Here is a 15,939-nt window from a genome sequence, read left to right on the forward strand (position 1 = left end):
CTGCTTATCCTGAGTGTAGAAGGTATTAATCACTCAGGAATATCTGGGTCAGCAGGTTACTGTTTTTCAATGTTCGACAAAAGTATTCACTAATTCCTTCAGAAGGGTACTGTTTTTCGGTAAAAACTTACACGCACTCTGTGTATACACCAAATTAATGTTTTTACCATGATTATGTAATTAAATTAAGTAAAATACATGTTAATTAATCATGATTAAGTAACATGAACTTTAAATTCAAACGCATGACATGCATGTATTGACTTGGTATATACACCGGGTGCGTGTAAGTTTTTTTCCTATTTTTCAAAGTTTGGTAATAGTTATTAATTCCTCCATTTAATTTTACTTGATACGCCGATTAAGAAAATAATTATTACTCACTCCATTTCAAAATAATGAAATTGTTGAAATATGACAGATTCTTTAAAAAAAATATCTAAGGACTGAGTTTGTAGGCTACTTTCCACTTTTTCCCTTTTAAATTTTTTAAAATCTATTCTCTTAGAAAATACTATGAAGTGCTTAAGAATTTCATTAAATAAAAGGATAAATATATGGAAAAAAGTTTCAACAATTCTTTTGGGCTTTGAAAAATTTATTTATTTTGAACACTAAAAAATGCTTCAACAATTCAATTATTTTGGAATGGAGGGAGTAATATGACTACTTTATTATAGTTCTCCTATTAATTGATGATTATTATTGTGTCTTGAAATTAGTTTGAAAAATAAACGATGTGAAATAGGAAGGAAAAAAAGTTATCCAAGCCAAAGTGACAATTCAAGTACGAAATAAATGATAACAAATAATTCTAAATGGAGGGAGTTAATTCGTATTATTAGCCCGTTTGGTCAAATTTTTAAAATCAATTTGTTTTGAAAGTTCTTTTTAAAAAATTACTTCTAATGAGAAGTAGTTCGTGTTTGACTAATAAATTCAAACAATAATTTTGAACAACGTTATTGTTTGATCAAACTTTTTAAAATGTTTTTAGTGTATTTTTTCAAAAATATTTTTCAAACAAGTGCTTAAGAAAAACCTACTTTATTAGATTATGAAAAGGAAAAAAAATTTAAACCTTCCAAAAACACTTATTTTCTTTCAAAAACTTAGTTAAACATCTCATTTTTTTAAAATAAGTATTTTTAGAAAAAAATAAACTTGATCAAATAGACTATAAAAACTAAGAAACTGTAGAGAATTAATACAAAGCAGTTCACATCTTTTCTAATGGTTCATAAGCTCTGGAAGTCGACAACAAACTGCTAGCACCATTAATTACAGAATCCTTCTTTGAGGTGTAGAGTGTAGACTTTGTAGTACTTAGTAGTCATTTCGCCATAAAATTTTTTTATTTTTGTGAAGTTGGAGTTAGAGTTGAAGATGAAGTTAGAGTTGGAGTTGTATTTGACCATATCTTTTTGAAATTTTTTTTAGACTTTTAAAAAATCTTTTTTAAAATATGATTTTATGCCCTCAATTTTTAAAAATTATTAAAATCACTCAACTACTAATTTACCTACTAACATACAACTAAATGTTGAAGAAATAATTTATATGTCTTCAATTGATAAAATAATTAACAACAAACTAATTATTATGATTGTTATTCTTCTAAAATTTGAATAAAAATATCACAAACACGAGCTAAATAAGTGTATCTAACCATAATTGATTGAATAGAGAAAATATATTTTGATAAATATGATTGATGGATATAAATATATTTTATATATTCTTAAATTTGTTGATGAAAATTCTTAATTACTTTCACTCAAATTAATTATTTTATTGAATTTGATTTTTTTTAAAAAAAATTACGGATGAATTATTTCTGATTAGTGCTAATTTTTTGCCTTTTCTTTATTGATGATATTGATTTTCCTTGAATATTTTTTTTCTTTTGGTAAAGAGAACAAACTTTTGTTAAGCTAATTACCACACTCGTCTCTGTTCAAAATCCATAAACCAAAATAAGGTAATCGTCAATATGGATCGTTACGTTATGTTTGATATGCGACTTTATTGATCATTTTTTAATAATTTATTAAAATCATTATTGTCATTATATGACATATACAGAAAATTAGAAAGGCAAGAAAAAAATATTAAATTTCCCATTTTTAAATAACATAATGTACTAGGCCTTATGTTTCTATAATATAGTTCATTCAAAACAAAAGTTGATATATTTCCGTCATAAATTGTCATTTATTATTTTTTCTTCACGTTAGTAAATTTTGACTAAAAGAAGAAAAAAATTAAAATATCTGTAACAATGAAAAATGATGTTGTACCATAAAAAACAAATAATAAAATTTTTTTTGGCGGTTGGTTGTAGTTATAAGAGGAATTTGTATAAAAATTTAAAGATTGAAATTACATGTAATAATAATGAAAGTTGGAAATGTAAGTGAAAAACTGTAAAAACAACAAAAGTTATTTTTACTTTTTTGAAACCAACTCCCAAATGATTTTTTAAATTTTCATGGTCAAACACCACAATTTTTGAAAAAGTGAAAAATAAAAATTCAGAAAAAAAGAAACAATTTTTATGGACAAACAGGCCCTTAATATAACAACTTTTGCTTTGTCGTTTCATTTCTGTTTTAACAAATCTTTTACTAGCAAATAAGGTCCACTTACACTTCCTATACCATTTGTTAGTACGTCGTTGTTTAGCATTTTCATTTTGTTTTTAAATTAATGATATTTTAGATAATTAAAAAAATATATTAATGATATTTTTTATTTTTTTTTTTCTTTTTAATAATGAAAGTTTTACAAAAAGTCAAATCCAAGAAACTATTACTCCCTCCATTCCTTTATAAGTATTTTTTTGAATTGTAATTTTATTTCTAAACAAGTGTATATTAAAGTCTTCAAAAATACTTACATCATAATCTTTCTAATATGACTTTAAATTTAAAGATAGTAATAAATGTCAACTTAGAAAGAGATGAAATTTATTTAGAAGTCATTAAAGTTAACTTTAATTTTTTAGAACTGAGTAGTTTATTAAAGTATGTGTCAGAAGCACTTATTTAGAAATTGAGGGAGTAAAAAGTTACATTCTTTTCAAAATATTTAGAGTAAAGCATCTAGTATCCGTGAACTATGATCAAATTTGTTATTCCCTTCGTTCCAAATTTTTAATTTAATTTCTTATTTTACTTGTCTTTTTTCATTAATCAAGAAGAGACACTTTTTTTTTTTTTATGTTTTACCCTTTGTATTAATTATTTTTTCTTCAAATTAAATCGTAAACATCATTTAATAGCGGTACAATGATAAACTAGGCATGTTATTAATTATTTTTCTTAATCAATGTGTCATTTCAATTTGGGACGGAGGGAGTACGACACACTCGAACTTTACAAGAGTCCTATTACTCTCAAACTCAATTTTACTGTATTTTTGTCACCCTTTTAGCTAAAATGACATTTTTTTAGCTGATGTGACACATTTGATATAAGTTCCTTTTTATGTAATAAAGGTATGCATAAAAAGGTGACAAAAATATGTTAAAATTAAATTTTGAAAATAATAGGATTCATGTAAAATTAGAGTGTGTTGTAACAACTTTAACCCTAGTTCAACAGGGTTTTGAATGCTTATCTCAAATATTTATTAGTACTAAAGACAAAATAATAAAAATACTCTTTATTTTCTAGAAATGAGTAATTTTTTAAAGGTTGCATCTAAAATTAAAAAATCATAACAGAGGATGTACTACATATGCTTGAAGTCATGTAGGGTAGGCATGATTTAAAATCAAGGAGACAATCTCGCTTTAATACCCTAACATTTAAGGGTTGGAAAATGATACCCCTCCTCATATTGAAAAGGAAGGATAATCTCCTTGTACAGTATTTTTTGGTGAGATTTTTCTTTTTTTGAATAATTTTCTTTCCCCCCCCCCCCCCCTTCTACCACCCTCCCCTCCCCCCCCCCCCCCCCCTTTTTTTTTTTTCCATCAGATCTTCGAGAAGATAAATAACGTTTTCACTTACCCTTCAACAGTTTAACATAACTCAAACCAACAATTCTAATATGCTTCAACTCCTAGATGTCCATCTGACAAGAGTTAGTTGTTTTTTTTACTCTAATCTTACATGATAATGACCTTGTTGAGCTTGTCAATATATGGTCAAAAAGTTTTTTGTTTGCGAGTGTTCATCAATTAATACAGAATATCATCCCTGCTACTTAGTTTAGAGACAAATAGACAATGTAACGTCACTGAGGATGGCCATAAAAATGGAATGGGTGACAATCATATTTTGTGGTCCTTGACACAAAAATGAGAAAGTGACTAGTGAATAATTATTGAACGATTGAATTGTTCGTAAACTTAATCGTACACCTTGATGGATTTGAAAGAATATAATAGGGAAGCATTTCTTGGGACCCAAATATTAAAGCAGGATTCCATATAGACTTTGAACGACACATTTTCCTCCATACAGACCCAACAAACATAAGAAAAGTGGAAAATTCGGATTTCACTATTTTTTATTTTAAATAATGAAAAATTGAAGCAAAGCATAATAAAAAATATTTTTGAGTAATGTGAATATGAGTGTTGTTGGGGTGAGGATGATGACATAAATTACATTTGTCATTTTCCTGAAAATGACTTCTCTTGACCCACGAGAAAGTTATTTTCCTCTATTCTATTTTGGAAAACATTTTCTCAATATTTTATAACAGCCAAACAAGAGTAAATAAGAAAATATTTTTCAAAAAACATTTTCCATCATACCAAACAAACAAATTTCTAAGGATATTTTTGGCGCTAAAGTACTTAGGACCCATTTGGTCATGAAATTTTTCCCTTTTTTCCGGAAAAATTTTTCGGAGTTGGAAATTGTGGTGTTTGGCTATGAAAATTCAAAAAATAATTTCAAAAATTTTTTTTGAAAAGGAAAACAAGTTTTTGTTGTTTTCACAATTTTCCAACTCCAATTCCAACTTTTATTATTATCACATATAACCCCAATCTTTTAAATTTTTACATAAAACTCTCCTTATAACATCACTTTTACAATATTAAGTATATAACAATTTTAAAAAATAACATAATTATACTTTCAAATTTAATGCTATCCTAATTAATATATATCTCTCCTTATAACATCACTTTTTCAATATTAAGTATTTAACAGTTTTAAAAAATAAGATAATTATACTTTCAAACTTAATGTTATCCTAATTAATATATATCTCTTTTTCTCTCTCATCATTATTTTTATCCCTTATTTAATTTTCTTCCTCATTTAAGACATTATTTTACTACTAATTTATATATACTCATAAATATATAAAGTATTATATTTATAATAGAAATATACAAAGTATGTTATATAAAGTTTATACCATGTATATATCATATGCACACATATATAAATATACAAAGTATTAAGAAACATACTAAGCAGATTTATAATATAAATATACAAAGTATGTTATATATGAAGTTTATATCATGTATATACCATATACACACATATATAAAAATACAAAGTATAAATAAACAGACTAAGCATATTTATATATTTATGGTATATGATATTATATATCATAAATATGCAAAGCATGTTTTACAAAGAAATAATTTATTTACACACAGTAAAATCTTTCATGTATAAGAAAATTAAAGAAATAAATTAGCGGCACCATAAAATTTAATAACAACTCCTCATTTTCTATTTTTTAGGAACGGAAAATGAAGGAAATAAATTAAATAAATTTGTTTGAAAGATAAGATTTGTTACCTAAAAAATAGGAAGCAGTGATCTGTTAATATAACAATCATATTTAAAATTTTCAAATATGAGAAATGGCTATTAATGTAAATATTATATATGTCATAATTGAAATTCATTAAATATTGCCATGTATATGTAATTATTTTTATAATAGTGGCTAATTGTGTTCTTTATCCATTAGCAGGTAAATTTTAGTTGGGTGATTTTGATAGTTTGTAAAAGTTAGGGCATAAAATCATATTTAAAAAAGCTTTTTCAAAAGTCAATTTTTTTTTTTCAAAAAAAGCACAGTCAAACACAACTCCAACTTCAATCCCAAAAAATTTAGTTTTTTCAAGGGAAATTTTTTGATGCTGGATTTTAATTTATCGATTTCGCAGCTAAATCAATGTAATCTCATCGAGACACGTTACTAAAAGTGAGTGATAGTACTTCAGGCTTGGCATTTGTGCACAAATTTCAAATATGGTTGCCCTTTTCAACATTTTCCACAATATGATTCACAAACAATTCGCAAGTGTCTGCACGATTTCATACTATCATACATACACACTAACTTTATAACAGGCTTAACCCATAGTCCATAGATCAATTTCACATCATACTACCAAAACTACTAAGCTCATAATCTTGCAAATGAATGTTTAATAAGCAACCAAATATATACGTTTCATTTCCATTTAACAAATCCTTAGAAATATAGTACTAGCAAATATACGCTTTCTATACATATTTTTTTTTAGCAAATTTCAAATTCTTATAGGCTTTATGTCAAGTAGGGTTCACTGATGTTACTAAGTTTCTTACCAGTTTTACGAAACATCTAATTATTAACTCGATCTCCTAATTACGCAAAATTTATAATTGAAAATGTCTAAGAGCATCCAATGGATTACTCTAGCAAAATAATTTCACAAAAAACATCATAATTCTTTGATGATTTTTAAATAATGCCTTGATAAATGGTACGTTATTAAAGCTTGTGCATGCTTGGTCTTTTAGACAATAGTTAAGGGTTTGCATCTACATATATCCTAGGATTCAAGGCTAGATCCAAATGTTTAGTGCATCCAAAATGGCGTGCTTGTGAAGAGAACCACCGTACACTTCCCTAATTAAACTTCTATATTAATTATTACTATATCTAATTGGAGTTTGTTGTATGGCATGAAACGCAAAGCATGTTGATTATTTGTGTTTAAATCTTCAGAAATTGTTGAAAAAAGATGAAGTATGTTTCTTGATTTGGTTGTTTGACTCAATTGGTGGTTGAGAATTGCTTGTGGTGGCATTTGGAGGCTTTGTGTGTCTCACATTTGAGATTGCTAGATGAGGTAGTTACATTGAAATTGCAGATTCAAAGAATACCCTCGTGCTACTGTGCAAACACAATGTTTGACATTTTAGGTTGGGAGGGTATTTCATTGAACGTAATACCCCATCCGTTCATCTTTACTTGTCCACTATACTAAAAATAGATGTCCAACAATACTTGTTTAGTTTGAAAACTAATGGATAATTTACTCATTTGTGACCACTTCACCCTCAGTATTAAATGTTACTCCATTAATAATGTAATGCCTTTTTAAAAACAGTAAAGTTATTGTTTTCAAAGGGTAATGTAGTAAATTACTCCTATTATTTATTGTTTCTTAAGTTATGTGCTAGGTCAATAGTGGATAACAATTAACTATTGTTGTTTCTTAAGTTATGCGCTAGGTCAATAGTGGATAACAATTAACTATTGTTGGACGGAAGGAGTAGGTCAGTTTCGCACAAATATCAAAAGTAGCGCAATAATATCACTTTGGAACAATCTCCGTGAATAAGAAACAAACAAAGGATCCTTCATGCTCTGTGCTCGTATCAGTTTACTACTGTCAAAAAACTAGATTGTTTTCTGTTACTGCTATTGGAACACCTACAGTTTTCCCAGTTTATGATAGAACCTCTTCATCAGTAATTGATACAAAACAATATTATGCAGAAACTTTTCTAAAGAGAAAAATACCAACATCGTCTTTAACAAGTATAAGGCGCCTAGACTCCAGTGAAATGATCATGACTATTTTTAAATGGGCAAGACTAACAAATGTAGCAACTTCCACATGTATCATCATTTTGGAATTGTAGCTTATAGTATTCTCCAAATGCCATAGTCTCACAGCAAGACACCAGATACTAAAGTCATCTATCTAATCCTTTTGACCTTGGCTTCCCTGGAGCCTGGCGGCACTTGCTGAGAAATTGTGAAAATCACATGTCGACATCTAAAGAATATTGATCCTCTCTCTCCAGAAATGTGTTACGCGTTTCCATAGTCAAAGTCAGAAAACTCGCCTTAGAAGTCAAGAATGCTAGTATTGAATTCACATCCAAGCCATATTTTGGTGTGGTGAGTGCAGAAATTTGGTCCCTCTCAAGTTGCAGTTATTCTCAACTAGCCGATGCCAGGTTGGCATGGAGGAGTATGATCGAACATGGATTTCAAGGTGATAGGACAACGGTTATCTTTTATGATCCTTCATCTCCGCAGAGCTCCTGAAATCGCGTCAAACTGCAATGAAGAGCATTAGTTAACTTCTGTTAGTAACAGTTGCCTCCCCGTTCCTCTGTTCCCAAAAAGGCTTAGCACTGCATGAAGTGATTTCTGGCTAGTGCCACTTTGGGGGAGAATGGGCTTATACTATACACAGCATTCCCCCCGCATTTATGCATATTGGCTGTTGCACACATTGAACTTTGACCCTTGGGTCACCAAAGGAGCAACTTTATCGTTGCACCAAGGCTTTGCCCCCAGTCACCCAAATAGAAAAGGTATCTTTTTCTTTAACCAACCACCAATTCATGAACGAAAAATTCTTAAACTGTCAAAGCTCATTTACATCAGCAGCAAATGTGTTCAAACTTAAGAAAAAGCACGAACAAAGAACAGCTAACGAACATGATGAATGAGATAGTAATCCTCAAATAAAAGGCTTGAATATTAGAAGGATGGCAACACTACTTCCTACCTCATAGTTTAGAGTTTACAAAAACTCGAAGTTCTTTCACAAAAACAACTCAAACAAAAAGTGTGCAAAACTCAAAGTTCTTTCATGAACTGTGTTTTGAAAAATTTCAAACAAATACGTCCTTACTAAGGCCTTGTTGATAGATTCTCTGCAAATTTAGAACAAAAGACCAATCAGCAAAATAAAATAAATAGTAGCCTGAAGAATAAAAATAAATGTCACTGAATTTTGACCTATTAAAAGGGAGGAAAAAACACTTAACCCACTTGCATTCTACAGCACATTCACCTCAGATATTTCAAAACCAATCACTAATGACATAAGTCATATTTTGAATCTCGATCACAAGCCATTATGAGTACAATGCACTTGCCCGCCAGTTTCCGTTGCACATCACATGAATGTTCTAGAAATGCATGCATGATTCGAGCAAAATAGTTTTGAGGCAATTGCAAATATAAGATTATATATCAAAGTAAGAATTGCTTAACCTACTTGTGAAGAACGTCCAATGAACCCAATCTAAACATCTAACAAACACTTCTCTTACTTTAAGCAAATTACAGCTTATTATAAGAACTACTATTAATAGGAAACTTGAAGTAGAAAGAATAAATATATTATGTGATTCCATAGTCTGATGCGACTCTCAAGAATCCAATAGACACTAATGAAAAAGTCCCCAAATGAGCCAAACAAACATACCGACGTAGTAGCACTTGTGGATTATAAGGAAACAGGTTCTTTTGGTGAAGGCTTTCAATAGATGCTTTAAGTTGAAAAAGGCAGTTCCTTGCACACTTAAACGGCGACATCTGAGTTACATAATCCTCATGGCGACATCCGTAGGCTTTCTTGCGTTTGCTGTCACGTGATAAAAAATCTCCACTAACACAACTTGGCGCAATCGATATCTCTCCCTCGGAGTTATAATCATCTGTTGAAAACTTTTTTTTCTTTCTGCTTTGACATTTTCCGCTCCATGAAAATGTGACAAATATGTTCCACGAATCACATACCTTACGCAGACACCTTGAGGATGCAGGTACACATTAAATTGCAACATCAGAACAAGGATAAACTCAATTTTGGAAGGGGGCTAATGTTGCCCCCTTTCTCTGGAATTGAATATATGATTTAAATTTGATGAAATCATCAGAGAAATTAATATGGAATATTTAATGTAAATGGAGGAACATGTGGTTACTTTGTTTTATAGGAATAAATTAAGAAAGACAAATTAATGTATAAGAGGATTTGTGGAACTTTTGTAGGATCAAAAGGATATACTACTGCCTCTATCCCAATTTATGTGGGACGCTTTCCTTTTTCGTCTATCCCAAAAAGAATGACACCTTTCTATCTTTACAAACAATTTAACTTTAAATTCTCATTTTACCCTTTATGAGATGATTTGCAACCACCCAAATGTCTCTGACTTAATCTAGAGCACAAGTTTGAAAAGACTTTCTTTCCTAAACACCATGCCTAGTCAAACAATGCCACATAAAATGGGATGGAGGGAGTAGTGTTTTAAGATGAGCTTACTACTCTTGTAATTCTGAATATGCTACATGGTACATATGGCACCCATACATGGACTGAGAGTAGTCATTATTCTATGTCGAATCATTTTACGTTCATTACACTTAAATATTGGGAGAAAAAAGATGGTTTGCGAATTTGGAACGAGTATGCTGTACTCATAAAGGTTGAGCCTGTCAAAACACCATACTTAGTATACACATCTGATACTTATAGATCTTATAGCCAAGTCCAAATAAGAAGAAAGTAAAATACGAAGTCTGAGTACATACCTCAAAAGATATTCAGCAGAATTAGAGCCTGTGTCTTTTGAGATAAGATAATCAAGAAGAACTTGATGATCATAGTGTATCTGTTAGGAAAGGTAACATAGCAAAACAACTAAGCATGGGTAATTGTTCAGTATTTCGATCTCGACATCAGAAGGAGAGAAAACAAATAAGTGCACAAGGGAATGTTTTGTACTTACTTCGGACAGGAATAGGTGAAAGAAATGTATTGGGTGGAAAAGGTGTGAGATCAGAGAAAACTCTCTCACTTCGGCATCTGACAAAGCCACTTCATTAGTAAACCTACATACAACATGAAGCACTAAAACAGCTGCATATACAACTACACGTCATCTCTAAATATAACAAATATACGTTCAACTCACTTTTCGGAGTAAAATGGCAAGCATAACATTTGCAAGAGCATTTCAAATAGAATATCATCCTACAATTTAACAGTAGTAAAAGAAAGTCAGAAAAGTGAAGACAGCTAAACCAGTAAACATTTAGTAAGACAACCACGGGTACTTCATCATACAAGGACAGCAAGTGAGCTTTGTATCACAAATAACTTATGAAATATATCATCAGACAAATCAAATCAACCAAATATGAAGCTTTAGCACAGCTCTCTACTTCATCTGAGGTAGTATATGGACTGCGTACACTTTTCCCTCCCCAGAACCCACTTTGTGGGAATACAGTGGGTAAGTTGTTGTATGCTAAAACCGAGAAGCAAGTTTGACTGTCAGAAACCATATTATAAGTAATAGGCAATTCTCAATCATTATTCTCTTTTTATTTTTATTGGAAAGTAATAACAATTCAAATGATAAAGCTTTGAAGCGAAGTGTAGGCAAGTCTTAAACATTGGAAGTCCAGACATAACAGTTGAATCGCTAATGCTTAGACAACAACCACTGTGCAAATGATGGATTTGGATCAGGCTAATCAATAAGGAATAAAAATAAAAATCTCACACAGTGTAAGGATCGGTTCTCCAGATATAGTCATGTCGCTCATCCAAAAATATCGAGAAACGAATCAACAGAAGGAGGAGGCGGGAAATGAAAGAGATGTAGAGTACTCAAGCAACTGCATATACAAGGTTTTGCACCCCTTTTTTGGTCAATCGAAGTATCATAGGGAGAATTATGATTTCTTAGTAACCAAGACTTAAAAAATTCTCGTTTCTCCTCTTATTATTGTCCAGTTTATCTCATACCGACAGTTCTAAAATTTATCAAACCTTGAAGATCAAATATAATCATGAATTTATAGAAGCAAATTCAAACATTTTATTTAGAGGTCCTGAAATAAATGAACAAGTCAAAACAAAACAGTTATTGTGAGCAAGAGCACAATCAAAACAAAACAGTTATTGTGAGCAAGAGACAAACCTCTTGCATATATAGCTGCAAGAAGGATGAGACAAAGTCCATGCATTTCCCAGAGTACATATCATGGTCAATAAAACTATCACCAGGGAGAAACTCTCCAAGCCACTCATGGAGCTCTAGCAAAGCTTTCCTTCTACTGCAACACTTGGGGTTCATTTCAAAGCTTGAGCCAGACTTACGATTTTTACATGCATAATGTTGATCGGTCGTCTCTTTCATGTTCAGCAAGCTAGAGGCACATTTGAGGAAAAGGAAAATAGACAGCCGTTGTAAATGCTCTGATGAAATCCATTTTTTTCCCATATCAAATGTCATTACCCCAAATGGAGAACCTTCGAGATATTTATCTAGACCAAACTCCTGCCCCTCCATAGGTTGGGATAATACATCTTGAAAGTATGTGTGGATGAGACCCAACCACGAAATTATAATCGAGTGGTCCCAATGGATTTGGTTACTAAGTCGAATCATGAGTATCTGCAAATTGGACAGTTAGCGCAACCACAAACTCAACTCAGTTGATGATCACATCGGAGCATGCTATTTCAAATAAAATCTTAAATTACCAATCACACCACAGTAAATAACACAAGGAGCATATGTGGAAGAGATGACTATTGGAGAAAAATCAAAGAATAAGAACCCCTCATCACATCCACCTAATTGTAACACTTAAGATTGAACTATAGTTTCCCATCCGACTTCTTTTCCTTTAATAGATCAAATATTTTTGCATTCAGTGCTCCAGGGAGGTGCATGCATGTACAAATGCAACATCTAAGAAAGGTAAATTCCTCACAAACTTGAATAAAGCACAACTAAATGTGAGATTTAGAGACCTCTAGGTCTAGAGAACCCTCTAATTTGTCTCAAAAGACAAATATCTAATATTAGAAAGAAATGGACTTGAATTGAGCGGAATGGCTGCAGATATAGATAAAGCGACTTTTTAATCTTTCTCAATGTTCTTAAAAGGTATTCTGTTAGATGCTTTCATGTAGAACAAATGGGATAAAGGGCCATTCTGGAGACTCCTTGCCTTTGCTTGAATATTTGATGAACCAACACTCAGGAGCAATTTAAAATCAACAGCGACACTGGCTGAGGGGAAATCATCAACTCAAGATGTACCTTTATTATCCCCATAAGAATGTTCACATTCCATCGTAAAATTTGTGCTTATTGGACAAGACTAAACTACAGTTAGTAAGAAGCAGGAAAAACAATAGCTCAATGAAAAAGCGAAATCAGCACCCAAACTGCGTCTCAAATGGTGAGAGAAAATTAACGATAAGCTCCAACAGAAAGCATAACAAGAAGCGGGAGAGGGAAGTTGGAAATAAATAGACTACTAGCTACCCACGCCCATGGAGGGAGAAAACTAATCTGTTTATACAAGAAGTTTCTTTGAATTAAATACAACAACAACAACAAACCCAGTATATTCCCACATAGTGGGGTCTGGGGAGGGTAAAATGTACGCAGTCCATACCACTACCCCCGAAGGAGTAGAGAGGTTGTTTCTGATAGACCCCCGGGCTCAAGACAAAGGACCGTAGACCAAAAGGCGAGCAATGTTTGAGAGAAATATCAGCCATCCAAATCAGATATATTATCATGGAAAATGCCCATGTATTTCCAGTGAAAGTCACCAGGTTTTACCTATTTTTTCTTAGCAGCAGGACCATTTTATAAAAGATGCTAATGAAATGAGAATGAGTTGAGAAAAAATACATACCAACATCTTATGTTTAAGATATTGACAGATCGCAACATTATCAGAGTGTTGTTCATTACTAAGGCATGATGACAGAAGCCTTGGAAGCAAGTTTTTTATTTCAAAAATAAATGGATGCTCTGCTGAAGCGATGACAGCAGCGTCTGTCCAACCACCTTTAACCGACGAACAGAGTAACCGGAGAAGATATCCCTGAAATACTAGTATTGACTTCGGTTTTGCTTCTTGCATTTGAAGCAAATGATCTGAATTGGAGTCCCTGTGAACATGGTAAACCTCCGACAGCAAATTCCACGGCATGTTTGAGATAAAAGAAGTGGTATCCTCCAAGTAAATGTTGAAAAATTCATCACTAAGATCCCGATTTAACTGTTTAAGTACATTATGTAGAACTCTCATGATAACAGCTGCCGTTGGCCAACTTGCACTTTTCAGGCTACGTTTCGATAATGGAGAAGGTGATGGATCCCTACTCGAGTCTTTAACCTCCATCATATGTCCCATAGAAGAAAGACCATTAAAAATTGAAACTTTCACGCAAAGATACAGCAAATTAATATATTCACCCCAACAGCTTTCCTGCAAGATAGAACTTGTAAAGAAACACAAATTATCAAAATGATGAACTGCCTATTTACTATTTAGTAAATTTGAAGCCACTGTCTTATCACATACAGATTCAACCAAAAATTCAGAAACAGCCACCAGGATATTGCCAACTAGGTGATGGATATATGGATTCTCCGTTGCAACCACAATCATCTGCAGATAGGAAATCACAAGAGAATTGTAAGATTGAATAAGAAGTAATTTCTAACAAAAACAACAAATGCACCATTAAAAGAGGGGGGGAAACTGAACTTGAAACTGATAAAAAAAAATATGAACTCTTAGTTTACTAAAACCTGACCAACTGCGCTCCATATCAGATTATTCTTCATTGGAATTGTCGTAAAATTCCAGCACAGATCAAATGAGCTTAAATTATTGGATCTTAATTAGTGTTCGCCGTTCGGAAAGTAAACTCAAAACTGAGCAGGAGATGGAATAGCATCACAACGCAGGGAGAAGCATGTTATAGCATTGGCAATTTAGCTTCAGAGTAGTATTTGATACACATAAAAGTACTACAGAATACGGTGTTGAAATGAATCCAATTAACCAGTTTGTGAATCAGCCCAAAAGTCATAAAAGTATTGGAACCCATGTACCATATCTCATAATGGGTATTTCAAATTGAAAAAACTTACCAAGACCTCAATAAACTTAGTTGAAAAATGATGATGATCAGCATGTGACCCGGGAATTATTCGATCTTCAACAGAATTTCCCGCCATATCCTGCTAATAAATTTACACAAACAAACAATGTCACCCTAAGATAATTCCAATTTCCAAACAAATATCTCCAGAACCAAGAGATACACAAAGAAAGATTCTTACAAAGCTGTCATCAGACTCCTCTTCCTTCATCCACCCCTTAATTTCTGTATAAACCTAAGCAAAAATTGGGACTTTTCAATCGATCAACTCTAAAAATTCAACAACAAGAATCCCCAGAATTTCTAAAATAGAGGGATTAAATACACTAGGTGATTCTTCCTATCTATCCGAAGTCCTAACCTTGGTGGACAGAGTTACTTATATCTATTGCCAGTGGAAGTAGCAGATATTCAGTGGATTTAATCAAGGTGCATGAAAGCTGGCCTAAACGCCAGAGTTATTAAAAAAAAAAAAAGGAACTGGTAAATAAAGGAATAACCTGTGAGAGAGCAATTAAAAGTTTTTTCTCCATTGCTTTGGTTAACGAAGCAGACTCAGTTTCCTGCAGTGTTCATTTTCTGTGTAAGCCAAAAAAAAATAAAAAAATAGAGGCAAGTAAGAAGAGTTGGGAGGAAGGAATAGAGTGGGCTTACAGTATAAGGACGGAGGTAATGGTCAATTAGACCACACAAGCGTGACTGTTCATTCGCCATATCTTTACTGAAAAATAGTTTGCCCTTTAAATTTCAACTTGACAATGGACCTCCATAGCAACGCTTTTTCACTTTGTAGATTCGAACGGTGTTGTGAAGTGTGAACTTGAATTAACATTTAAAATATACTTTATTTTATTATGTTAATATAAAAAAAATACTTATATTTATAATATTAAATTAATTTAATTTAATTTATAAGATTACTCATTAATTTTTGATAG

General features: G+C 31.8%; 1 protein-coding gene across 6 annotated transcripts; it reads right to left on the minus strand.

The window, feature by feature from the left end:
- Positions 1-7,701: 7,701 nt before the first annotated feature.
- LOC107860343 lies at positions 7,702-15,828 on the minus strand. Of its 6 annotated transcripts, none has more exons than XM_047407409.1 (12): positions 15,656-15,828; positions 15,502-15,564; positions 15,183-15,236; positions 14,991-15,080; positions 14,416-14,502; positions 13,741-14,319; positions 12,003-12,479; positions 10,989-11,047; positions 10,803-10,905; positions 10,606-10,685; positions 9,494-9,820; positions 7,702-8,331 (listed from the first exon to the last, which is right to left on the minus strand). In XM_047407409.1, the coding sequence occupies exons 1-12, from the start codon at positions 15,713-15,715 to the stop codon at positions 8,289-8,291; spliced, it is 2,022 nt and encodes a 673-aa protein (XP_047263365.1). In that variant the 5' UTR covers positions 15,716-15,828; the 3' UTR covers positions 7,702-8,288. The 6 variants fall into 6 exon arrangements, with proteins under 6 accessions (XP_047263365.1, XP_016561149.1, XP_016561148.1 ...); XM_016705663.2 differs by having other exon boundaries at positions 7,702-8,936; positions 15,656-15,815; XM_016705662.2 differs by having other exon boundaries at positions 7,702-8,936; positions 14,991-15,083; positions 15,656-15,815.
- Between the last annotated feature and the right edge of the window lie 111 nt (positions 15,829-15,939).

This window comes from Capsicum annuum, chromosome 2 (assembly GCF_002878395.1).
Source record: "Capsicum annuum cultivar UCD-10X-F1 chromosome 2, UCD10Xv1.1, whole genome shotgun sequence".
Taxonomy (NCBI): domain Eukaryota; kingdom Viridiplantae; phylum Streptophyta; class Magnoliopsida; order Solanales; family Solanaceae; genus Capsicum; species Capsicum annuum.